At 44.3% G+C, this 24,661-nt stretch overlaps 13 protein-coding genes across 13 annotated transcripts; 6 read left to right on the forward strand and 7 right to left on the reverse strand.

Annotated features, from left to right (window-relative positions):
- Window positions 1–1,111: 1,111 nt before the first annotated feature.
- Window positions 1,112–3,420, forward strand: N7483_003852 (M3 family metallopeptidase; the record flags this gene model as incomplete). Its single annotated transcript, XM_057087289.1, has 3 exons — window positions 1,112–2,407; window positions 2,534–3,174; window positions 3,228–3,420. 3 exons carry the CDS (start codon window positions 1,112–1,114, stop codon window positions 3,418–3,420), a joined length of 2,130 nt encoding a protein of 709 aa, XP_056947118.1.
- Window positions 3,421–7,309: 3,889 nt separating this feature from the next.
- On the reverse strand, window positions 7,310–7,665 carry N7483_003853 (uncharacterized protein; the record flags this gene model as incomplete). The annotated part of the gene is made up of 3 exons (XM_057087290.1): window positions 7,310–7,359; window positions 7,417–7,464; window positions 7,521–7,665. The coding sequence occupies 3 exons, from the start codon at window positions 7,663–7,665 to the stop codon at window positions 7,310–7,312; spliced, it is 243 nt and encodes an 80-aa protein (XP_056947119.1).
- Window positions 7,666–8,870: 1,205 nt separating this feature from the next.
- N7483_003854 (uncharacterized protein) lies at window positions 8,871–9,316 on the forward strand (the record flags this gene model as incomplete). The annotated part of the gene is made up of 2 exons (XM_057087291.1): window positions 8,871–8,916; window positions 9,045–9,316. 2 exons carry the CDS (start codon window positions 8,871–8,873, stop codon window positions 9,314–9,316), a joined length of 318 nt encoding a protein of 105 aa, XP_056947120.1.
- Window positions 9,317–9,772: 456 nt separating this feature from the next.
- Window positions 9,773–10,345, forward strand: N7483_003855 (fungal specific transcription factor domain-containing protein; the record flags this gene model as incomplete). The annotated part of the gene is made up of 1 exon (XM_057087292.1): window positions 9,773–10,345. One exon carries the CDS (start codon window positions 9,773–9,775, stop codon window positions 10,343–10,345), a length of 573 nt encoding a protein of 190 aa, XP_056947121.1.
- A 2,440-nt stretch (window positions 10,346–12,785) lies between these two features.
- On the reverse strand, window positions 12,786–13,294 carry N7483_003856 (uncharacterized protein; the record flags this gene model as incomplete). Its single annotated transcript, XM_057087293.1, has 2 exons — window positions 12,786–12,811; window positions 12,925–13,294. 2 exons carry the CDS (start codon window positions 13,292–13,294, stop codon window positions 12,786–12,788), a joined length of 396 nt encoding a protein of 131 aa, XP_056947122.1.
- Window positions 13,295–13,626: 332 nt separating this feature from the next.
- Window positions 13,627–13,827, reverse strand: N7483_003857 (uncharacterized protein; the record flags this gene model as incomplete). The annotated part of the gene is made up of 1 exon (XM_057087294.1): window positions 13,627–13,827. One exon carries the CDS (start codon window positions 13,825–13,827, stop codon window positions 13,627–13,629), a length of 201 nt encoding a protein of 66 aa, XP_056947123.1.
- Window positions 13,828–14,357: 530 nt separating this feature from the next.
- On the forward strand, window positions 14,358–14,813 carry N7483_003858 (tetratricopeptide repeat protein; the record flags this gene model as incomplete). Its single annotated transcript, XM_057087295.1, has 1 exon — window positions 14,358–14,813. The coding sequence occupies one exon, from the start codon at window positions 14,358–14,360 to the stop codon at window positions 14,811–14,813; it is 456 nt and encodes a 151-aa protein (XP_056947124.1).
- A 494-nt stretch (window positions 14,814–15,307) lies between these two features.
- Window positions 15,308–15,514, reverse strand: N7483_003859 (uncharacterized protein; the record flags this gene model as incomplete). Its single annotated transcript, XM_057087296.1, has 1 exon — window positions 15,308–15,514. One exon carries the CDS (start codon window positions 15,512–15,514, stop codon window positions 15,308–15,310), a length of 207 nt encoding a protein of 68 aa, XP_056947125.1.
- A 289-nt stretch (window positions 15,515–15,803) lies between these two features.
- Window positions 15,804–16,457, reverse strand: N7483_003860 (uncharacterized protein; the record flags this gene model as incomplete). Its single annotated transcript, XM_057087297.1, has 1 exon — window positions 15,804–16,457. The coding sequence occupies one exon, from the start codon at window positions 16,455–16,457 to the stop codon at window positions 15,804–15,806; it is 654 nt and encodes a 217-aa protein (XP_056947126.1).
- A 380-nt stretch (window positions 16,458–16,837) lies between these two features.
- Window positions 16,838–18,458, reverse strand: N7483_003861 (C1 family peptidase; the record flags this gene model as incomplete). The annotated part of the gene is made up of 3 exons (XM_057087298.1): window positions 16,838–18,148; window positions 18,203–18,294; window positions 18,353–18,458. The coding sequence occupies 3 exons, from the start codon at window positions 18,456–18,458 to the stop codon at window positions 16,838–16,840; spliced, it is 1,509 nt and encodes a 502-aa protein (XP_056947127.1).
- A 938-nt stretch (window positions 18,459–19,396) lies between these two features.
- tim13 (protein translocase subunit TIM13) lies at window positions 19,397–19,847 on the forward strand (the record flags this gene model as incomplete). The annotated part of the gene is made up of 2 exons (XM_057087299.1): window positions 19,397–19,513; window positions 19,635–19,847. 2 exons carry the CDS (start codon window positions 19,397–19,399, stop codon window positions 19,845–19,847), a joined length of 330 nt encoding a protein of 109 aa, XP_056947128.1.
- A 615-nt stretch (window positions 19,848–20,462) lies between these two features.
- Window positions 20,463–21,986, reverse strand: pkaC (cAMP-dependent protein kinase catalytic subunit pkaC; the record flags this gene model as incomplete). The annotated part of the gene is made up of 4 exons (XM_057087300.1): window positions 20,463–20,490; window positions 20,551–20,925; window positions 20,983–21,236; window positions 21,357–21,986. The coding sequence occupies 4 exons, from the start codon at window positions 21,984–21,986 to the stop codon at window positions 20,463–20,465; spliced, it is 1,287 nt and encodes a 428-aa protein (XP_056947129.1).
- Window positions 21,987–22,927: 941 nt separating this feature from the next.
- N7483_003864 (PRCC domain-containing protein) lies at window positions 22,928–24,127 on the forward strand (the record flags this gene model as incomplete). Its single annotated transcript, XM_057087301.1, has 1 exon — window positions 22,928–24,127. The coding sequence occupies one exon, from the start codon at window positions 22,928–22,930 to the stop codon at window positions 24,125–24,127; it is 1,200 nt and encodes a 399-aa protein (XP_056947130.1).
- Window positions 24,128–24,661: the final 534 nt, after the last annotated feature.

The raw sequence follows: 24,661 nt of genomic DNA on the forward strand, positions 1-24,661 counted from the left end.
AGAGACTAATGAGCAAGGCAGTAAATCAGTAACCCATAGAAGTGACGGTCCACGGGTGCTAGTCTTAAGGGTCACTAGGGTAGTAGGATTGTCATACTAAGCATGTGGGGTTTGAACCATTAAGCCACTAAAAAGGGACCCCTTATGGGGCATTTCTGGTAATATCACCTAGGCATGAATAGTGCTTTTTTAGGCATAATTCTCCCTTGAAACATACCTCATTACGCCGATGTAGCTCTAAGACTGCTTATCTTGAACTTTGGAAGGCCCATAATTCATTGGACAGGTTTGAAGGTTGATAAGGTGCATACATAATCACTTATCTATAACTAGTAGTGTACTACGCCATGGCAATCCCCATAACCAATCAGTTCACAGGAGATCATCCATTGTGTTGTAATCCTTCGGCGAAATGTAGTATTTCCTTTCTGGCAGCATGATTGGCCTCGCATACTATGAAAACTAGTGAAGAGGGGAACGCTCTAAGCTGTGCACGCTAAAGATGCATGAATCGATTTAGCTTCAATGGGCCGCGCCACAACCACCCATTTACTACATTGGACACCGAGATGACCCGTAAGCGTGCACTTCCAAGGTTGCAGAAATCATCCCCAGTTCTAGGAGTGTGTATTCCGAAACGGTAAGAACTGCCGACCTGGGCAACCCTGGAGGTGGCAATATTGTATTTACAATTACGGAACATGACATAAGACCTCTCCAGGGCTGGAAAAGCAACCTTGAAAAAAACGTAACAACAGGTATCATACGTATGGAGAGTTCCCCAACAGGGCACTACCCGTGGACACTAATGCGAAGGCCACGTCAGCCGCGCTGGTTCCATTCACACTTGGGCATGTACGGAGTATCATGTAGTGATCTAACCACTACCATACTAGGGGTACCTAGGAGTAGTACCCTGGCTCTTCTCTTTGTCTGCTTTATTGCTGTGGGAGATCGGACCACCGTAGTCACGTAGTCACCTGATACCCTTAGGAGTATCTCTCACCTCGCTGGCGCCCTCTCTTCCCCTTCTTCTGCCCATGCTCCCTTCTTCAGTTCCCTTTTTCCCTCCTAGGAATTCCAACATCTTAACGCACCATCAGATACGACAATGTCATCAAACAGGCTGCAAGGGCCACCTCAAGCGCCCCCAAGATTCAGTGACACACCGTCGACGATTCTCAGCAAGGCTAGGCATCTGATAGAGCGCTCTCGAAAGGCGAAAGATGAGCTTGTGGCACATGTGCCGCTAGAGGGCGCAACTTTTGCAAACGTTCTGCTACCACTCGCAAACGATGAAAATTCATTGGCAGTTGGATTTGAAGTTCTCAAATTCTATCAGTCTGTGTCGACAGACCCAGAACTACGCGATGCATCAGCGGAGGCTGAGAAGCTTTTCAATGAATTTGTTCTTGAGACAGAGACTCGGGAAGACCTATACGACCTAGTCAAGTCGGTTTTCCACAAAAGCAACCTTGAAGAACTGGATCCGGAATCATATCGACTGTTAGAGAAGAAATACAAAGATTATTACCGAAATGGATTGGGACTGCCTAAATCCCAGCGGGATCGCTTCAAAGAAATCCAGAAACATCTCAGTCAACTGAAAATCGATTACAAAAAGAATCTTAACAGCGAAAATGGGGGTCTCTGGCTTACCCTGCAGGAATTGGATGGAGTACCTGTGGAATTTATCTCCACCTTACAGAATAGAAAAACAGATGAGAATCATTTGGGCAAGGTTTGGTTAAGTTTCAAAGCAGCCGATATTTCCATGGCACTGAGAAATGCAAAGACCGAAGAAACCCGAAAGAAAATCTTTATTGCCAATGAAAATAAATGCCCACGGAATGCGGAAATTCTTAAAGAGGCTGTGGTGCTTCGCGATGAAGCTGCTCGGCTGCTTGGATATTCAAATCACGCATCCTTTAGAATAGAGAAGAAGATGGCCCAAGACTCTGAGACGGTGGAGGTTTTCTTGGATAACTTGTGGTCCAAGTTAACGAGCAGTGGTCAAAAGGAGCTTGCCGAGCAAAAGCAGTTGAAAAAGGCAGATTTGGAGTCTCGTGGAAAACCCTTCAACGGCTTTTATCTCTGGGACCATTCATTCTACACTCGACTAATGAATCAAAACGAATTGTCAATTGACCAGGAGAAGATTGCAGAGTATTTCCCTTTGCAAACCACAGTCCAAAATATGCTGGGGATTTTCGAGAAGTTGTTTGGTCTTGTTTTTAAAGAAATGGTTGTCGAAAAAGGTAGTGACATTGTTTGGCATGAGGATGTCATGGTTTTCAATGTTTGGGACGATGAAGACCTAGGCAGTGGATTCGTTGGCTACCTCTATATGGACCTGTTCTCGCGAGTCGGTAAATATCCAAATCCATCGAACTGGAATCTGCAGCCGGTACGTATTATCTCTTATCCTAGCTTCTGCCTGATGAAGAAAATATGGTCCTAAATCTCTGGGTGGCTTCATAATGCTATTCCACCTTTCACATTGATAGCTTCGTTCAGAGCTGATGACATATAGGGCTTTACTCAACAAGACGAGACACGCTCCTATCCCTCCACAGCTTTATTATGCCAGTTCCCGAAGCCTAGTCCTGGAAAACCCAGTCTTCTAAGACATGATGATGTTGTAATGATATTTCATGAACTAGGACACAGTATCCATGACCTTGTAGCAAAGACTACTTACTCAACCTTTCATGGTACAAAATCAACGGAAGACTTTGCAGAAGCGCCTAGCCAAATGCTTGAGAACTGGTGCTGGATACCGTCACAGTTAAAATCTCTGAGTCGACACTACTTAACCCTATCAACAGAAAGCTCCTGTCTAGGAAAACAAGAACGCCAACCCAAGTCAAGGCCCTCCGACCAAATCCCGGACGAGATGATTACAGGACTTATCCAATCCCGTAACTGGAAAAAGGGACTATATCACCTGTGGCAGATATTTCTGAGTGTTTTTGATATGAAAATCCATACACCTACAACTCACCAAGAGATCATAGATTTGGATATCTCATCGAAGTTTAATAGCCTGCGAAAGGCAATCAGACTGACTGATGGTCCTGAGACACTAGGTCAGGGTCATGGATGGGGCCACGGCGAGGCAAATATTCCACACTGGATGGGCACGTATGATGCGGGCTTCTATAGTTATCTATGGTAAGAAAACCTTGCCTGAAGAGTATAGATCTTTAACTAACACATTTTTAAAGGTCAGAGGTATATGCCCTTGATATTTTCTACACGGCATTCAAGCCTGACCCTCTCAACGCTAAAGAAGGCCGAAGATATCGACACCTGGTTCTTGAGAAGGGTGACAGCCAGGATGGAATGAAGACCCTGACTGAGTTCTTAGGTCGTGAACCAAGCAGAGAGGCATTCTTCAAGGAACTCGGTCTGGCTTGACTCCGACTTCCGCAACAAGCATATCTCACGTTTCTCAATCAACGAAGTCATAAATGGCTAAAGCTTTCAATGTTCCCATTCTGGTTGATACTACTAGATCAGCTATCAATCGCTCTATTCTCATATCATAGATTCAATTTCCGCGTTATGAGAATAGAACGAGGAATTTATTCATTCTTCAAGAGTCCACCAAGCTAGTGCATACATGTATACATAGACTCAGCATAAAGGTATGGAAATTTGGTGAAGTTCTAATACATTTGAGCTACCCAACATGTGAAGGGACTCGTTAATCCGTAATGTCGCCTTTGTCGTAACAACCAGCATATCCCACGAACACTTTGATTGGAATAGTCCTAAAGTCGATCCCCCAAGTGGTCATGTTGATCAAATATTCAGAGCAATGATATGTATGCCCAGAGTCTGCGATTATGGAATCATACGTACTCCGACCCTCCGCAAATGCCCTGTATTGCTTCCTCCACAACATTGCACAATGAATAATATGATCTCGTGTGTTGGTGTAGTAGAACAACATTTCTGACATAGCATCTATACTCAAAATTTCTGTCCGATTCTCGTCGGCATATCCATACCATGATTCATCTGATTGATATTCTACCACAGCGCTCTGATCCATGCATCTTCCTGGCACCCAATGGTTACTGAGGATGTCGTATTGACAGCCCAAGGCCCTCGCCTCTGCAACTGATCTTCCGCAATGCGAGTACTTGGCTCCGGAAAAAAAGGGCGCATCCTTCATAGAATGACCGACTCGTTCAACCGACTTGTGACTGTGTGAGGATGAAAGGATGAAGAAAGGAATAGAGCTTCCCCAAATCATGGACGTAATCAAAAACACGAGGAGGTGAGAGAAATATGGAATTGATCTATATCTGCTCTCGAACCACTGTTGAGCAGCCCGGAAAAGGCGATATCTTTTCTTCACGACTGACGGGTTGATGAGTTCGTCTTTCGTAGAATCTTGGTATTCTTTCAGGAATGCATCGCACTCGTTTTCGGAAAGCATAATGGGGTCTTTTGGTAGCATGAGTTAGGTGTGTGTTGTGTAAAGAATATTGATCATGCTTCAACAAGTTCATAATATCAACCTTGGAAGGTTTGAGACTCATGGGGTTGATACTATCTTGAGAAACCAGAGATACCTGGTACACAGAAAAAATTCCCACGTAAGTAGCATGATTTACCTATATTTCCGATTACTATGTAGATCACTAGAGATTTCTTCGAATAAATGCACAAAATTTCCTAACTTGGGTAATTGGGTCATTAATTTACGATAGACTTTCGCATTCACGTAATCCAGAACTCTATGCACCTCGCAAAGGTACGATTATGCGATAATATGATAGGAGGTCAAAGTTCGTAGAAAGTACCTACTAGGTACTTCTTTCACCTGGGCAGGATTACTATCTTTACGTAAGAATCCATGGGCGGGAGTCCGTCATTCAAGGTATTTTTGCACAAACTTAGCGTTGCTATAGATATTGGCTATCGAATAATCTTATACTATTCTTCTCGAGTTGGTTCTGAATGTTACTTTATTTCTATCTCTCTGTTAAATGATTTTGAAGTATTTTTAACAAAGCAAAGAATCCGAATAATTATGATGCTCGAGCAAGAGGAACAGGGCGATGCAGAATCCGACAGCCTGTTAGGCCAACTAAGAAAAGAAGTTTCATGAATTTTGTCTTGGCATTTTCTGTTGGGCTGAACGTTTTCATTGTTGGTGTCGGCTTCGTCAGTGGCTATAAATGCCCTCAGTCTTACGAATATGGATTCGATTCAGATTTAGGTAACAGCAGTACATATTGAATGGGCATCATTTCTGCAGCGATAGCTACCAAATACGGGCAGACTCGGTGAAATCGAAAATAGAGCTAACAAAATCTCATTTTACTGGTGGAGTCACCATGACAGAGAACGGGGACTATGACATGGAACAAACAACCCCTAGATACGTCGGATCTCCCTCGCGGGAAATCGACGAGGCTTGGGCGCATCTTCTATCAGGTTAGTTCTACGTCTGGAGGTAAAATGAGAGAATTACTAATCGAGATTCAAGGTCTAGATATAGACCTTGAGGGCCATGAGGCTGACCACCTTCATGGCAGAACATTCCAATGGCCTGACACAGGAAATTATTTTACTGGGTGAGATATTGATTCCAACTCAGCGTCAAGGCTCGAGATACAAGACTAACTGATAAAAAAGGCTCGAAGTATCTCCTTCTCTACATTGTTTGCTGAGTTCTAGGAATCGACCCTGCAAGCCTTTAAGTTTCAAAATTGTTAAGTCACAGAAAAGAATCGCCTCCGTCAAGCACTATATCCCAACTATTATAACGTTATCTTCAACGATCCAAATGACCCACCGCGTGAGCATCATATAGGTTGGTTATTGCCAAGATGTAATATTACTTGGATTCTCACTAATAGAAAGAAGGCCACTGTATCAATCATTTACGTCAAGCCATTCAATGCCACGCCGATCTGACCCCGATGGAATGGACTTTGACTGGTGATAAACTCATTTTACGGCTTGATACTATGCACACCTGTAGGAACTTTGAATCTATTCATGAATAGGCAATCAAAAGGCGCTCAGACCATAGTGAGGAGGAACTGGTCGTAAATGGAAGTATATTCATAGTGGATTAGGCTAATACTAAGACTGGTTTTAACTGATGTCCAGCCCTGGAGATAGTAGAGTAGAGTATGGTTTGGAGCGACGATAGGTGGAAAAACAAGAGTGTGATGTTTTCTGTTCATCATCTATCCAATGGATTCTTCCAGTTTCGTCCAGGACAGGTTCCTCTTCTAGAATTTTGCTATTTTTGCGTTCATCGAGGTTAGGCTGTTTGGAACAAAAATCCAGACTGTAATAACCAATTTCGCAAGATTCTCAAGTCTCCAAAAAGGCGGTGGTTCCGAGCGTATATCATATGAACGAACACCTTAATTAGGAAGAGTTTGGATCCGTGCACCTGAGCAGTTATTTTAACAAATATGAATTGTGTTGTTCATGGTGATTAGTTAGCTCAGGTAGAAAATCGTTAGGTCTACCACCGACTCCAACCCTACGCATAATTTTCTCACATAACTGACCCTCGCTATTTATGTGAGAATAGTAAGCCATCAAAAGCATCCAGGGCAAGTCTTAGAAAGTTACCACGTAATTGAGTGGCTTAATAATTATGATCAATAAACAAAGTCCAGGGATATGGAACCCATAGTCCTAACTATTAACAGACGAAATCGCATTAAAGAAACGGAATATGAGACTAGGACTCTATGACTCTATAAGTACGCATGGGTATATGTGCGAGGGGTTCAAATCAATAGATTCAGGACATTTGCCTGAATAGATGCCTGATTTTACGTATTTCTGCCTGAACTCCCACCAGCAGAAGATTTATAAGACAGAAATACTACAATTACATGGTTCAAAATTAACTAGAACAGATAGAGGCAGCTCTAGAGGTAAATAGTCACCTAGATACATATGTCTTGCAGGGCCAGAGAAAACATCGGAAGAGAGATTGATAACTTAGAGGCGTAGGCCAAGCAAGATCGGTCATCGAAACGGCTCCTTCAAGTTTGAACAAATCAGATGTCATTACTGCTTCCTATCTAGTGTGGCACTGGGTAGAATTCATTATTCTACCTATGTATCTTGGCCTAGAGCACTTCGACAATAATTGCCTTCTGTCCTCGACCATCAGGCAGCAGACAGATCACCAGATACACTCGCCCATCAAAAGAAGGATATCGAAGTCCATTGTTTCCCTTAGCATCATCCCGCCAACTTCAACCTCTGCAAGCATAATCCACGTGGCGCACAGACCACACGCCGAGCAGCCCGTTTCCTAATACAAATCCATCGTCCAATCTCGGGTAGACCTGGTTGGCTCTCGCTCTAGAATTTGTGTTAGCAGTTTGTCAAACTAGGGCGAAGCACATTCCTGGATCTTACTTATCTTGTTCGAATAAATTTTGCCATCGCGATCCTGTGGCTCTCGCTCTAGAATTTGTGTTAACAGTTTGTAAAACTGGGACGAAGCACATTCTGGATCTTACTTATCTTGTTCGAATAGATTTTGCCATCACGATCTTGTGGTTCTGGATTCCGCGCCTCGAGTTCGGCGACACCACTTACAGGGGCCGCTATAGCAATGTTTGCCGTGGTTGCAAGGGTGGCAACGAAGATCTTGAAGAAATGCATTATCCTTGGAGTGGATTAGAATCTTGTGGTTATTTTCTTCAAAAAGGAATAAGAGACAACTAGTGATATTTCAAGCTCGCCTTCCTCCCAAGGTTATATACGGAAAAAGCGGCACAGCCCTGGAGGAAAACCCGCTTGTGACTACCTAGGATTCCCTGAATGAAGATTGAGGATAGTCAAATATTTTTTTACGTATATAGTATGTATGAGAATATTCAAATACTAGTAGTTCCGAGACTTACGTCATATTTCGACACTCACACTAACGAGTCATGGACCTTTGAGGTCATGCGTAGATGGATCACGTAATTTATGTAAGTTGGGTTCTTATGTTAGTCACTCGATATTAGAATCTTTATGTGTTGTACACCCACAGTGTACTAGACGATCAACAGAACTTATATATCGCTCCTCATACGGTTCCCTTTGGGATAGTCTCTTTGCTAGTACCAACATTGAACTCATGTTAAACTATGTCTTCTGGGTACCAAAAGCTTCTCAATGCAGAGCTTTTGGAGGAAACCAATACATACAGTAGGAAAAGGAGTGGACGCGTCCGTTTCTTTCTATATCCCCTCCCTTGGATCTTCTCAACTTGCATTCTTCTGGGACTTCAAATATTCGGGCATATAAAAGTCCACAGGGACACATACGAAGTTGGATTTGGGACGGAGTTCGGTTAGTTCGCCAGACCTTTGTTATTCTTAACGAGAAGGGAGTACCATTTCCCACTGACTATCTCACTTCTTCAAAGAGCCGTTTCGGTCAGCTATAAGCATCACGAAAGTTCGATTTAGTGGAACATTGAGTTACAATGATACTGGTCACCTTTATATTGACTTGGGTCAAGATGGTGTGCGATATTTTGGAGAGCCTAGCCAAGAGGTGGATCAAGCGTGGCATGAACTTATCGGAGGTGAGTACTTCACGTTTGTGGGTCTAGGAGTTGAAGCAATCTGTTTACCTATCTAACATCTTGATATAGAGCACTTTCAAGTCGGCACGACTGCCCAAGAGTCGGAAGGATTGAATCGAGATTCATTGGAACCTCTTGTATATCATACAAATGTCGGGTTAGTAAATCTCGCATGCTCAATAATCTGAACCTGGTAACGGCTAATGGGAAGGGTGTGCAGACCAGATGTTCTTCATACTTTGCATTGTGTGGTCAGCAACATTCTCGTTTTCATGAATTGGATTGAAAAATGGCTGACCCTGGGTTCCAGAATTATGTTCGAAAGCTTCTAGATAGTGAGTACTACTATAATACCAGTTTAGTCAATTTACCTCGTGGAGACAGAATACATGGTGGTATGTGTTTTACCTATTTCCCTGCCCTCCTCCAACAGAACCTCGATCTAAAAACCTCCTCTTTTCAGACCATTGTCTCAACCACATACGTCAAAGTATTCAATGCCACATGGATCTGACACCGGTCCCTGCGATGTACTTTGACAGTGTGAATTCTGAAGTTGGAAATTTCGATGTCTTGCATACCTGCCGTGATATTAGCAGGCTACGGGACTGGATGGCCGAAAAGGCGGCTACTGCTGAGCGATCTCTATATTTCAATCCAGAACATGACCTTGGATATGTGCACAATGACGACTACAGAAAGTCATGGGATAGCAGGATAGACGAATTTAATTAAGCCCTTGTATTTCGTATTCCTCAAAACTCCAAGCATAGATTCATCATATCAGTGTCTATCATGGCCGATCATGGAAATCCTGAGACCATCTAATAGACAACTGTGGCATCGTATCTCAAGGAATAATTATTCAGTGTAGGGAATTGACAAGCCTCAGCGTCCTTCTCTTGCCTCTTCATCCACCGAGTCAAATGAACTGAGAGTTTATCCACATTTTCCTGTACAGAAAGGTCGATGGGCTGAAGGTTCTGCCCAATCTGTCTGATTTGAACACCGGCTGCACCAGCGGTGGCACCGAAGCTCTGAGAGTCCAACTTCTGGAACAAAGCCTCCTTCACCTGTCCTGACAAAGTTGGGCGCAGATTCTGGGTTCCTGACACAAGGAACGTACAAGGCCAACACCATTGACTGTGTAAGCAGTGGCATAAGGAAATACCCTCTTTGTACAACTTGGAAATGTGGATGGCAAATGATCGATGGAAACAATTTGATCAATCTTTGAAGGACTTGCCTGCCAAAACCATCGAAAATGGAAAAGTCCTGATTTTACAGGCGGCTGCCCTACAAATTATCTACGATGGTACCTTGATGCTCGTTCATCAGCCATTGTTAGAATCTAGGATCAGTACCACTCTTTGGTCGAGCTTTATGGTCACCTCGGTGCAGAGATCGCTTCACGTTGCTGTCATAGCTGCATACCGAATGTTTCAATTCTCTGTGCACCTGTTTCAGAACCAATTCTCCATCTCTTTTATCTACTTCCATTTCTTTACCGCCAGAGTGATCCTATGTCTTGTACACCCGATTCAGCCAATGAGTCTCTCTGCACAGGAAGCTAAGAATGGGGTTCTGAGGATTATCCAGACCTGCAGAGCCATGCAAGACAAGGATCGCACGGCAAAGCAAACCGAAGAGCTTCTTGTTGAACTATTCAAAGTCATTACTAATCGCGAGATGAATAGCGCTCTTGAACCCTCTGGAGATGCCGATAGGATTGCTTCCTTGTTTAGCTCGCCCATAACACCCTGAGTCATCAATTTACCCAAGACCCATATCAGAGTCAAGTGCCAAACATCGACGAATCTATCAATTCCGCCCCCGAAGATCCGTTCCGTCTACCTGCGCCCGTGCGAAATCCCTATTCGTCCAACCAACTTTACTGAAGCGCCCTGACGAATGAGCCAACTGGATTCAATATAACTCCACAGCTGATTGATCCAGCAATTATGCAACCGGCGCAAATTCTCCAGCAGAACGACGGAACTTTTGGTTATTTCGGAAAGTGTAAGTGATGTCCGAGTCTTGTCTGCCCGATCCACTCATATGCAATGTATCAAAGTTACTCATCAAATAATAGCAATGCTTGACCTGATGTTTAATGACCAAACCTCGGCTTGGAATATACACGCTTTACCTCTGATCTCGGATTCTGAGGGTGGTGCATATCTGCACACCATCTCTATTAAAACATACCTTGCTTCCAAGAAAACCAGTAATCTTCTCCCTCTGCCTTACAGAGTTTCGGCAGCTTGTAGTTTTTAGGTGCTTAGCCATGGTTGATGTGCCTTGGTAGCCATTTTGACAGGCAGAGTGAGCATGCTCAAGAACCTTATTACACCGCTTACACATGACCTTTGGTGCACCATCTGCAATTTGGGCAACCTGATGGAAGTTATTCCAAATTGGGGCCTGGCGGGCTGTGTCCCAGTTGATCTTACTTTTCTCCCATAATCAGTTTGCAGCCACCACTCAACCCACTCAGTATGCTCTACCATATTGTAGAGGAAATAGGCTTTTCTTCGGTCGGGTCCAACACGGGTAAAGGGTAGAGGAGGAGGAGGTATGTCTGGTTGGAGGAATGTGTGATCATCAAAGCTTGATAGTATGGTCTGGCTATTAGGTAGTTAGATAATGAGATAGTTAGAGATAGTTAAAAAAAAAAGAAGAATAGTGGTCTCTAACTCTTCTCCATCATAAGTTGTCGATGATGGGTAGACAGATGATTGGAAACCAGAATATTGGCTTTGAGACATTAGGTAAACAAGAATAATGAAAAAGGATGATGAGTGTAAGGACTAGGTAGGAAATACAGCAGATTAAAGATCAGAAATAATAAATTCTAATACATTTAATAAGCACATATACATCTTAATAAATAATATTGAATTTTAAACCCAAGAAAACCCAAGAAAACCCAAGGATTACCCAATCCCACCCCAATTCCGTCAAAAATCTTCCAAAAAATTTTACCCAGGCTTCTTTAGTTTAGTCCTCTATTTTATATAGACTATCTTCTCTAATTTAATAAAAATTATAGTAAAATATAGAACTTAAGCTTCCATTTGATATGAAGAAACACTAAATTAGCTTAAAATAAAAAAGTAGATCTTTTAAGTGCATGCCCTGAAAAGATCTACTACCTCCACAACATGTAAATATATATTTCTTCAAGCTATTTATAACATTTTTGTAACATTTTTTCCTACTATATACAAATACTATGTTCAAATGAGAAGTCTATTATTATTACTAGTAATTAATATAAAACCTTACTTTTTAACATCTATCTCTAAGATAGATATTTAAAATTCCCTATAGCTACATGTAAAGATATAAAGATTCTAATAGAAAAACCAAAACAAATGCAAAACACATGTAAAAAACAGTATTTTAAATTGATGACTGAGCAGAGTTATGTACGCCAAGACCTCTTTTCTATGCAAAATTGGGTTTTTCTGGGTACCCATTGGGAACCCAGCTTGGGTCTTGGGTTGGGTTGGGTTTTTAGGTGCTGGACCCAAGACCCAGGTGGGTTGGGTCTTGGGTCCATACCTTGGACCCAAATTGGGTTTTGGAGAAGTCTACTGGAAGGGCTGAACACGAGAGCAGAGGCATATGCTTGCAATGGAGCAATTTGGATAGAACCCTTCTGTGACAGGATGAAGCGGCGAGCATCGTTGATAAGCCTGTATAGCTCCTGTGATTCAATATTCCTCTGTTTCTTGTTAGCAAGTCCCGGATCTAGGGTAGATAAATAAACAGAACTCACGGAGCAAGACTCAAGTCTTTCCATCGCTTTGACCCCCTCAGGAATAACTAGACAGCAAGCTAAGAGCTTCTAGCCAGTATAGGTACCTCTCTTTAAAGAATATATGCACTAGGCCTCCAGGCTTCATGCTTTCGTTGAATTCTCTACTTTGGAGGCTCCTTGAGACCAAATCATAGATAACAAAAACCAACGTCAAGAATGACTTAATCATCAGTTGAATTAGTTCGATATACATATTCCAAGGTATTATTGATTAAGGGAGGCTCCCAAGTAAGCTTTGAAATCCTTCCGAGAATGCCACGCCACATGAAACAATAATCACCCAGACAGCGTGTTGTATCTCCATGACAGATTGTATCACAAGGTTCTTACAGTATGTGAAATCCATTTTCACCGAATGGAATCAGATGGGGCTCCATTTCAGGCATGCAGCTTCGGCTTGCACCCTTATATAAACTTTGTGAGGGAGAAACGTGAAATACCATGATATGATAGGGATTTTCTGGAGACCAATGGGTATTAGCTTGTATGAAGATTCAATTCACAGATAACGACTTACCCGAATTCAATTGCTTCAGTTGCTGGAGCAGTCTGACGTGGAACATTTCAATAACCACAGTTCTATCGGCTTTTGAGTCCAAAATCTCCGGGATACTTGTGAACATGCCTTCAAGAGCCTCCATGGATAGCGCTTTCTGGAAAGCCTCGGCACAGAGATGAGCCAAATGGTATACGGGTACTTCTGCAGTCAATACAGGCTCTTGGAGGAGCTGGTAAATTTTGGGCAGCAATCCTAGATACAACGAGAGGAATGCCTGCCGATAATACTCCTCGATGCTAGAATCCTTGTCGAGGCAGATCCTTTGGGGTCTTGTAAGGGCCACATGAACTTCCTCTGAATGTAAGGCTTGGTGGAGTCTGTGTACCATGGCCTCTAACTAAGAAACGCAGATATGGGTTTCTAATAAAGGCGAGTGGTTCAATCTGGAGGCCATTAACGAGTAAAATTGTTTACCATACAGCCATGTGTATTTGGACTCGTAATCTCGCATGTCTTCTGGCTGTATTCCTAAGAAGGCGAGGCATATTAATGCTATGCTCGCTCTTACTCCAAACGGCCGATATAGATACACCTTGCTTTGGAAGGATGCTTGTAGAAAGCTTGAGCCAGGTGATATATATCTCCCTAAAATGAAAAGGAGCTATCGGATTCGCGACTCTATATCGGCTACAGATACAGTGTATAAAGAATGGGCTTGGATCAAAGTATCACGTGTACTGAGTAGCCACGGTAAAAGTCCGTTGTATTGTAAGACGAATGCTTTTCCCAGTCAGCAGAGTGGCGGTAGATAATGCACCACATGGCACCCTCATCACGAGGAAGCATTACACAGACAAAGAGATAGTTCAATACCAACAAAAGTTGGTGAAATGGAGGGTGCGGCCCCTCACTCCCAGCCATGTTGGGATCAAGAATCGGATGTTGTAATGGAGGTGGAAGGGATACCTGAGTATGTTAATTAGAAGCGTGCATCAACCCATAGTGATGAGGACGGGCTTGACCCACCGAGAGTTCCATCTTGGAATATGCCGTGGTAGTAGGGGAACAGAGGGTTGAGCGTCCACATCGACGTCGTCAGTTTGATTTCCATTCAAAGCTGTGAGGGGGACAATCTTTTGAGGACTGTGGGCATCCACGGAATTCAAATTGATGTAATTCGTTGACCTATTGGCCTGCTCTTCTGGATTTGATGATACTAGCCTCGGCAGTGGAGGTTGCGAGTTTGGACGGCCTGTCTTATAACAGCACATCTTTGGAGCCCTACCTACAAGACAGCGTTGGCATGAAGGAAGCCCCCGACTATATCGCTTTTTGGCAATTCGACACGGCTGGCTACTAGAAAGGGCGCAAACTAGGAAGGCAAGGAACGATATCTGGTGAAGCGTGAGGGAAGGAAGGAAACTACGAACTGAGAGCTGGATATCAACAACATGGTGGTCCGAACTATCTATCTACAGATGGGACCACTGATGTTGGCAACATCCACTCTTAGTACAGTCGGCAATCTTGGCAATGTCTACAAACATCAAGGGAAGTTAAAAGAGGCGGAAGAGATGTACCAGCGAGCACTGGCAGGCTATGAGAAAGCCCTCAGTCCAGATCATACTCCCACTCTTGATATAGTGAACAACTTTGGTAATCTCTACTTTAAACAAGGGAAGCTGAATAAGGCAGAAGAGATGTACCAGCGAGCACTGACAGGCTATAAGAAGGCCCTCGGTCCAGATCATACATACACTCTTGATACCATTAACAACCTTGGCATTCTCTCCAAAGATCAAGGGAAGCTGAAAGAGGCAAAAGAAGTTTGCGAGGGAGAATCGCCAGACAGTCAACAAGTCGCAAATCTCAATTTGGACAATGGACGGCGGGCTATAACTAGTTAGTGTAGTGGGGTACCCTGTCCCCTACTACACGTACCGTACGGGTATGATATTTCGGTATTGTTCATTCCTTACGTTATGTTATGTTGTGTTATTGTACGTACAAGATTGGCGTTCGATACTAGAAGACAATACACACCCTACGGGTAGTCCGGACACATTGTCTTTGTTGGTTGGTGTTGTTCTTTCAGTCTAGCTGGATCGACCCGTGTATCTCGAATACACTGCCTCACGGTTCCCCTCTTTAGTAGGTACTATATAGTAGTATAAATTTTAAGTTGGTACTACCAGTAGAGAAGTAATTTCAACTTGAACTTGAAGTTGACATGCGCATAATACATCAATTGATATACTGGAACTTGAATTGAAATTGTCAGCTGCCAGTGGTCGTAGAAGTACCTATAGTAAGGGGTAATAAAGATCTAGTGAAAGAGCGCACCGCACTAGTACTAGTATCTCACTAGCACTGGCACAAGTTAGACTAGCTAACTTCAAATTCAACCAGTCTTATAGTGCCAAAGATAGAAATCATCATCACATTTGCCTCCCTTCAATACATCCGGCTCAAACTCATCCTCTCTGCCAATCTCATAAGTGGGATCATTACGGTGAATCCGCTGCCAGGTAACCTGCGAAACAGTCTTCCACTCAGCTTCCTGGAAGTTATACGGCCAACCATATTGCTCTTGAAGAATCTTCTTCATCTTGGGATACTATATTGCATGTCAATCTTGAACCAAATCTGCTTATAACTCAAGATCACTTACTTCATCACGATATGCCTTATGGTATAAACTCCGATGATATCTCGTCATACTTGGGATGAAATCAAGTGATCGAAGTTGTTGAAGATATGATGAAAGCCATGTTGATGCGTGATGAGGATAATAAGATCGATAATCATCCGAGCCATCAGGAGGAGACTCGCTAAAGCTCCATACTCGAATCGCATCTAAGATGTGTTAACAAATATCATTTGTGTGCCCGATGAATCTAACTCACTTTCTTTTGATTCTGGATACCCTCATCCATCGAACAAGTCAAAGCAATCTCCTGGGGAAGAAGAACATCTGTCCGCGGCTCATCAAAGCCAACGAAATCCGGATCGCGACCGACTCGAATCTCATAATCCTCAAGATACACGTATGCTCTGGAATATGGGTATATGAATTCTATATCGTTTGATATTCCTGAGAATCGCACATATGGTAGTCGTTTCATCAGCGAGATCACAACTGGGTCTATGTGAAGCTCTTCGCAGAGAGCCTCATTGATGGGATGGCCTCCCTCTGGGGCCCAGGAGACCTCCCAATCTGAAAGATAATTTAGCTGTAAATAGGTGCGATAGATATCACTGATGATATTGACGATCGTAGTCTCGTTATATGGGATGCAAGAAACCTGAAACTCGGCCGCCGTGTCCCGTTCTTCGGGTTGTTCTTCTGGTAAGATTGTTGTCACAGTTGGGCGCGGGGCTTCTCTTTCAAAGGGATTGCGATTCCAGTGCCAGTACCAGTAGAGTCCGATTATTATTAGAAGTAATAAGTTATCAAAGGTTTGTATCCAGAAGAAGAACCGTGGATATTTGCGCAAGATGGATTGGGGTTCTGGGGGTGCAGAAGGTACGGATGGTAGTTTTCCATCCATCTTGAGTGTAAGTAAAGGCGAACGGTGAAATCAGAGTCTTCACATATATCCGGGGACAGATTCTGTGATGCTAAAGAGGATAAGTCGATGTCCGTAGTGCTTTCAACATAGGATTAGCCAGGTGAGGTCAATGCCTTTAGGCAGCCGCTACATCCACTAGTCGATAGTAGACCCCTGCTAGTGCATGTATAGTAGTGTGTATCCTAGTTTGCTGTTTCGCGCTGATGTCCACCGGAGCAACCTTGAGGCTACAGCCCTGGAGGTTTTCAAGATTATAAATGATATTTACCAAGGCCCATCTAAAATCGATATCCGGATGAATTGATGTTATTCTGATGCTTCAATAAATTCATTATCAATGTTCGCAAAACAAAACCCTTCTAAGCCAAAACACCCATGGGATCCCATCGAGGCAAAACATGAGGGGTTTGTGTAAGAATGGCGCGTACATCGGCAGGCACAAAGTTCGAGTCCACGACAGCCTGGAATGTATACTCATCCATCCACTTATCCGTCATCACGAACCAACCCTTATCTCCCGCAGTCTCGCCCCATGAGTTCTCCACACGCCATCGAACTGGCTCATCATTCTCAATATGTACCGCTGTGATGACCATGGCATGAGTCATTGCAGACTCACCACTGGCAAGTCTCTCCGCCTTATTCATCCCCAAGGAGATATTGAATCCAAGAGTAAGATCAGCAATATCAGCATCCATGACTCCAAGGATACGATCTGAGGACTTGCCAACATCGCACCCGAAGAAGACAGGGTGTCCAGCCTTGAGCATAGCAATAACCGCCTTTTTAAGGACGGGCATTTCCACATTGACATATGTCAAAGGTTGACCCTCCAAGACATTGCCGAGTTTATCAACTGTAAGCAGTCGATTGTACTCATTTCGCGGGTCATTAACAAGACTGAAATACCGACCGGGAGAAGCAGCAGGACTTCGAGAGAGTATGCGAGTCTGGGATTGGAATGCCTGTTTGCCAAACTCGACTGGAGTCTGACGCACCTCTCGCGCAGCACCGTTGGCATCATAGAATTGCCAAACAAATTCCTTATCCGGACTAGGCGGGGGTCCCAGTAAGAGAGTGACAAGTGAGTGGATTTCCTTAAGGAATTTATCTTTGCTGGTAGCCATCAAATAGGCTGCGTGGTCATCTCTTCTGGCTGCTAACATGCGCAAGGCCAATGCTTGTTCACGTAGTTTGGCAGTAAGTAGCCAATTCATTCTTGAGCTATTCTGCGCATGGAAGGCATCGGGATAGAGCGTGTGAGGAACTAATCCATATTTATGGACCAGATTGGCGACCATATCCCACTGTCCGCCGTCGGTGACTGGGTCCTGCAGTAGTTTCTGCACAAGGCGACTAGATAGATCCTCGTCGGCTGTGGCGATGATTTGTTCAAAGAAATAATTCGCCTTCTCGATTTTATCCCAGTAAAATAGGTAAGCTTGGCTGAGCTCGAACTGGCGAAGCTGGTATGCCTTGATGAGCGGTACGCGGAAGACATTTGTTGAGGCAAATAGCCAGCAGCGTCCAGATGATCGCTGATTTGTGATCGGTGTCCCTTCCTCTGGGATAGTCAGATTGAAGATGTGCTGGTCATATCTTAGGGCCTTTCGGTTGGCGAGAATGGGCTCCCATGACTGGCCAGCAAAGCCAGAAATCGCCAGACGATTCTATTTTCAAGTCAGCTTGGGCATTTCGACATGGTAAATTTAGGATTTTCCAACCTTTGGATCGCTCAGAAGAGTCTCATTCCAGTCCTCTACGTCTGTGAGAGACAATAAACGGGCTCTTTCCCGAGTTGGGTACGGGGGAGGAGCTACTTTCTGTCAATTTCAAGCGGTAAAAGCATTGAGGAATGAAATGCATGAACTCACGAGGGCTCTCATCTTCATCAATGGTATGGTTGGTCTTCGTGATGTTTCCCTTCGATAGAGAAGCCTTCTCGTTAAAGGGCTCTGGCTTAGAGTAAGTGGTACCCATTTTGGATATCCAGATTTAAGAGATGTGAGGTGTTGAGGTGAAAGTGTTCAAGTTGCTATCTCTCTCCAGATTTAGAGATCCCAGGAAGATAAAGAAGGAGAAGAAGATAGATCGCAAGGTCCTCGAGAATGCGGGGCTGGTGAATGATACACTGATCATCACGATTGGCGTCAGTTGTGACTGTATGAGATGATTGGCTGCGCCATGACCTCCTTGCCGTCTTGAATCAGCCATCAATAGTATGGCGGTATCGCCTTAATATTATTGGTTTGAATGAGATGTATTTTTTATCTTTGTCTCCGGAGTCCGAGTTGAATATCCGACTGTAGCCTGTAACAGATAAGCTTCACCTCTACTCTCCATACTACTAGTCTACTCCATACTTCATTAGTTACACTGGACCCACACATCGTTACCCCATGGGATCATTTCCCCAACTCGTGGGCACATGTTTATGTTCAAATTTAGTTAAGAAATGACTGACTAGGTAGCCCTGGAGCCCAAGCTCTTTCAAGCTGGAAATATGGAATAAATCACGCCATATCATATAGTATGTATGATATCTTCAAATGTTGACTGCCTCCAATGTTGTTTTGTATACCATCCACTGGACTCGGACCAGTGACAATAACTTAAACTTGAACTTGAAGATGTCACGGTGGGAAATGATCGAGTCCTGGTGCCTTCGCATATAGCTACTAATTGCTAATCAGATGATTTAGGATTGAAAATAAAATAAAACTCATATCATATCATATCCAAGCTACTAGTTTAATTTCATTTGATCTGGGTCCTTGTTCATGCCTACTATTTCAGGCATATAGAGTGGCGCATGAAACCTACATCAGCCACATCGCGAAGCTCAGATCTTGCTAACTTCAAATACCATCATACCTCTCATCATTAAACACACTCCCATCAACACCCAATTCTTCACAATGTCTTTCCTCGGCGGATCAAGCACCTCCTCAGTCTCATCTAACGATGTCAAGGTCGCTCTCGTCCAGCAGGTCCAGCAGGAGGCTGCCATGACCAACGCCCGCGCCCTGATCAACGTATGTCGGAGTTCTAATCACCAATTCCCCTTGTCTTGGTGTTCTCACTTTCAATTTCACTTTCACTTTCACTTTTACCTTACCTTCTTACTATTATCATGCTAACCCTATATTCACTTAGAAAATCAACGAGAACTGCTTCCAAGCTTGCGTCCCTTCCCCCGGCTCTTCCATGTCCGCCCAGGAGAACACCTGCCTGTCCAACTGTATGGAGAAGTACATCTCCATGTGGAACATCACCAGCCGTACCTACATCAACCGTCTCGGCGTGGAGAGCAAGCGCATGGGTGGCGCTGATGCCAACGTCGTTGCCTCCCTCGGATCTGGCCTGTAAAGCGCGGATCTTTACTATTGAGCGAGACCGATTTTCAGTTTGATGTCATCACAAAAAATCTAAATATGACATGATCTATCGGCGTGAAATTTACACTCTATGGTGGATGATATCGGGGATCTAGGAAAGATCTGTGTACGAATAAGAAAAGGCCGGAGAGCCAGTGTACATTACTCGGTCATGGTTCTTAGGTTTATGGGGTCTAGCCGGAATAGATGGTTAGCGAAATAATCCCACTATATTTTTTTGTACATTGAGATCAATTACTCGTTTCAAGTTCGAGTTCGAGTCTTCAAGTTACATTATAGAGATTGTAATAACGCTCGAGTTCCAAGGTTGGACATTCCAAGGTTTCGAATCCATCCCGTGGACCGTGACTCGAGTACTTTCAAATACATAGCAAACAGGCAAAAAAAGAAAGTCGATTGCAATTGCTGAAAATTGAATAGTATATCCATAACCCATCCCACGCCTTAGCCAGGCGACATATGGTGATCGTCTCACTCCGAGTCTTGCTTTTCCTCGGCGATTTCAACTCGCGCGCCGGTGCCTATCTGATCCTACGCAGTGGAGTGCAGGTTTTTCATATCTCGTTAAAATTCTTCATACAGGCACTCAGAAATCGGGGAAAAGATGACCGTAGCTAAGTATGAGTTAGTAAGGTGAGCAGACAAGGGGGAAAAGACACGAGAGTAGAACATACGCATCCTCGCCCTCAATTCCATAGTGTTCCGTCTCTTCGGGATATTTGTCGTATTGGCTTGCATCTCCCTGTCCACCGCGGATGGGAGGAATGTAGGGCGCATCGATATCCTTGCGCTCCAGTCGGTCCCAAGTGACCTCTGCAAACCAGGCATGGTTCTTGACATCTTGTGGACCACCGTGCAGGTTACCCAGACGCTTAGTAAGATCAGCAGTGATCAACTGCGAGAGCAAATCGACTGCATCGTCATGCAGATATGGCGGGTATTTGACCTTGCCACGCAAGATGTTTTCATAGATCTTGACTGGGGACCCGCTATCCCAGAATGGAGTGAAACCACATAGCATCTCGAAAATAAGAATGCCCAATGACCACCTGTATGATCAGTAATTAGAAAGGAAGTTAAGAAACCAATGCTCGAGAAGACCTTACCAGTCCACAGATTTGTTGTATCCCTTCGAGGAAACGACTTCCGGGGCGAGATAGTCTGGAGTTCCACACAGGGTCCAGGTGATATCCGGCACATCCTTAGCGAAACCAAAGTCTGTAATCTTCAAGTGACCATGGCGATCCAGGAGAAGATTCTCGGGCTTAAGATCTCGATAGATGATCTGGTGATGGTGCAGGTATTCCAAAGCTAAAGTAACTTCTGCAGCATAAAATTTCGCAACTGGGTTTGGAAACCGCTGAAGATAAGAGTAGGGGGGTCAGAATACGAGCTTGGAGCATTTGTGGACATCGTTGCAGATCCCTCCCGGGAAAGAAAAAAGAGGCGGGGGAAGAGGGAAGGAAAAAGAGACACTCACTTGTGACTTGCGTAGCAAACTGAACAATTCACCACCCTCCACAAAGTCCATCACCATGTATAGATTTCGTGAGTCTTGCCAGGTTCCCCATAATGTGACCAAAAACGGATGACGGACGCGATTGAGCATTCGTCGCTCGTCGTTGGTATGCTCGATTTGCTTCATTTTGACCACTTGAGCCTTCTTCAACACTTTCATCGCATAGAATCGATGATTGTGCTTCGATTGGACTAAATGGACACGTCCGAAGCTACCAGTACCCAAGGTTCGCTGCAGCAAGAAGTCCTCTTGAGAGTACTTGCCCCTGGTGGTCCGCTCCTGTCGAATAGTTTGCGCATTGGGAGTCGCATTGGCATTTTGAGCAGAGGGCTGAGTACTCGAGCCGGAATTGTCCGGGTTGTTTATGAGGTTGTTGATGCTGGCGGCATTGTTGGAGGGATGGGCATGGTGAGATCCTTGCGACGTCACGGCGGATTGCATGGAGGCGCCTTGATCTTCAGCCCTGTCCGGGTTAGCGTCCGGGTTGGAGGAAGATTGTTCGGAACGGTCGGTGGTTGTTGGCAGCTCCTTGGACAAAGTTTGCGAGTCCTTTGTGCGCCGCTTTTTCAACAGGCCTCCTAAGCTCGGCATGGAGGACGGTTGCTGAAGGACATATGAAGGAAGAGGAGAGTCCGGAGAGTGGGGAGGGGCACCCGCGGCCAGAATGACGCATTGATCTCCCTTTCGGGACCAGAACTCCAGTGAATTAAGATATTTGGGGGTTGGGTTTGAACCAGGATGTATTTCTTTATTGATTTTCTTTTTTTTCTTTTTTAATTCACTGGAATACTTCAATTGTCTCGAGTGCAATCAGAACTTTGATTTATAGTCATCATCGTAAGAATTGAATTTGATACACTCGATGAAACCCTCATTTCTTCCCAGGACATAGCTTACGCCCCACGATTCCAAGGTTCTCTTTGTTCACTATCTCTTTCACTATCTATTCAGTTTAGTCTGATCAATGCCTCATTTTTATTCCAATGATTTGATACGATCTATATGTATACTGTTCATTTTCCTCCCAGAAACGGTAAATCTATATATGATACCATTACCAACATCCTGGAATAGTGTTCATGGACCACGGAGAAACCGGATGACGCCGATGACGTTACGACATGGTAGACCCCGGCATATCGGGGCCGGGACGAGTTTCATAGACAATTCACTTCGATAAACCTTCAGCTGCATGCGGACAATAAATCAGATCTCAGATAGAGATTGACTTTGAAGTGAATTCCCGATCCCATTCAGTTCCATCGATTTCATTGTGGACAAGTTGTCGATGAGGTGGAGAATGTGTTTGGTTAAGGAATGTTTGGTCTGTTTGAAGTGTTTGACTTGTTTGACTCGTTCCGAATTTGGAGATGATTATGTCATCGTGCATTCAATTTGATGCCTAATAAATCAGGACCATATGTGTCAGGCAATAAGGCACTCAGGCACTCAGGCATCAGTAAATATATCTTTTGATCCATCATCATCTAGAGCGACAGCCCAATACCTTATCACCTGTCATTCCCTCCACCATGGCTCTGGTAGCATATTCCGACTCCGAGGGCTCTGAAACTGAGGACACCACCCCAGTCCCAGTCACAGACAAGTCAAAGAAATCAGATGTCAATGCTGGCTTTCAAGTTGATCGCAGCAACCCGCGCAAGATCCGCGTCGCCCTTCCGGACTCGAAGCCCGAACACTCCACGGACCAAGATACCGAAGATGGACCCGCACGTAAGAAGGTGCGGCTAGGTGCAGGATCAGGTACTTTCTCCGGATTTAACTCGATGCTGCCCGCCCCAAAACGCGCCGCAGAGAAGAAGGGCCCGATTGCCACAACACGCAAGCCATTCAGTCTGAAGACTGGTGCTGGTCCAGGATTCGATCGCCAGGCCGATGCCGAGTTCAAACTGGGACTTACATCAAACGACAACTTTGCGGAGGATGATGCAAACGAGGACATTCCGACAGCGGGTAGTCTGGCGCAAACTGCGACCAACCCAGACACACCAGCAGTTCAAAAGACAGAGATTGGAGAGGTTAAATTAAAGGGAAACCCTATGATGTTCAGACCGCTGTCAGTGGGACGAACTCAGAAAAAGAAGAAAGTGACAAAGTCGGCGACTGGCACTTCAACATCTACATCTACATCCACATCATTATCTACACTCGCCACAGCCACACAGCCCGCGGTAGAGCAGTCCACGAAAGCGGCACCTCCACCCCCAAAACCAAAATTCAGCCTGTTCTCTCTTTCCTCAGTGGACTCCGATACCCATTCAGAAACACCTGCGGCTGCATCAGGGACATACGAGCCCCTGGTATATACTACTGAGACCGAGGCAGGCCCAGCCTACGCACCCGACGCTACGCCAGATGCTTCCTACCCCTACCCCAGCACTAATTCCGTCTCTTCATCCCTCGATAATATTGCCAACGATCTAAATCTATCCAAGGCTGAACGACGCCAGCTCTTCGGCCGCAATGCACCATCTGTTGACTCGCGCATCCTTACGTTCAATACAGACAAGGAATATGCCCATAACCAAGCCCTTGCAGAAACAGAATTGGCGGGTACACAGCACCAACCTGTCCGTACCATCAATACCGCAGGAAAACACAGCTTGCAGCAACTCGTCAATGCAGCAGTATCGCAGAAGGATGCATTGGAGGAGAGCTTCGCTACCGGAAGGAGGAACAAGAAAGAGGCTGGTGCGAAGTATGGATGGTAGTTTTAGCATCAGTCTTTCTCTTTTCATGACGATTGTGATACCAAGTCATTTGCGTTTTAAAAATTTGTAACACTTCATGGCAAATTGACGAAATCTAACGCACGTTCTTATTGCGACTAAACATCAGCCCTGGAGTTCTAGTGTGTTCAAGATACATCTATTTCCATCCGTGCCTTGAAGTGACTACCCAGGAGGATAGCGAGTATGTGAGCCAGTAGACTAGAACGTTTAATTGTACTAGTAGTATCTGTCTCAACCGATATAATGAAGTATTTCAATCTGAAAACAAATCCATAATTGATGTACTAGGTACTGTAGAGGAGTGAAGCCAATACCACTGGTAGGAAATGGAGTTTTTAATGTTGTCGTCTGCCAGTAGTGGCAGCTATAGAGAGGCCACTATGTAATGATATCAAGTGTGATGATAGACGCATCTAACAAATTATTCTAGAGAAAGAACTTCAAGTTGAAAGGAACTTTTGATGAGAATCAAAACAAAATAAATGTAAAAGTCTAATAATCCCCAAAGGATTT

The sequence above is a fragment of the Penicillium malachiteum genome, assembly GCF_028827825.1.
Source record: "Penicillium malachiteum strain IBT 17515 chromosome Unknown utg000002l:1.0-8849297.0:1.0-8852440.0, whole genome shotgun sequence".
NCBI lineage: Eukaryota > Fungi > Ascomycota > Eurotiomycetes > Eurotiales > Aspergillaceae > Penicillium > Penicillium malachiteum.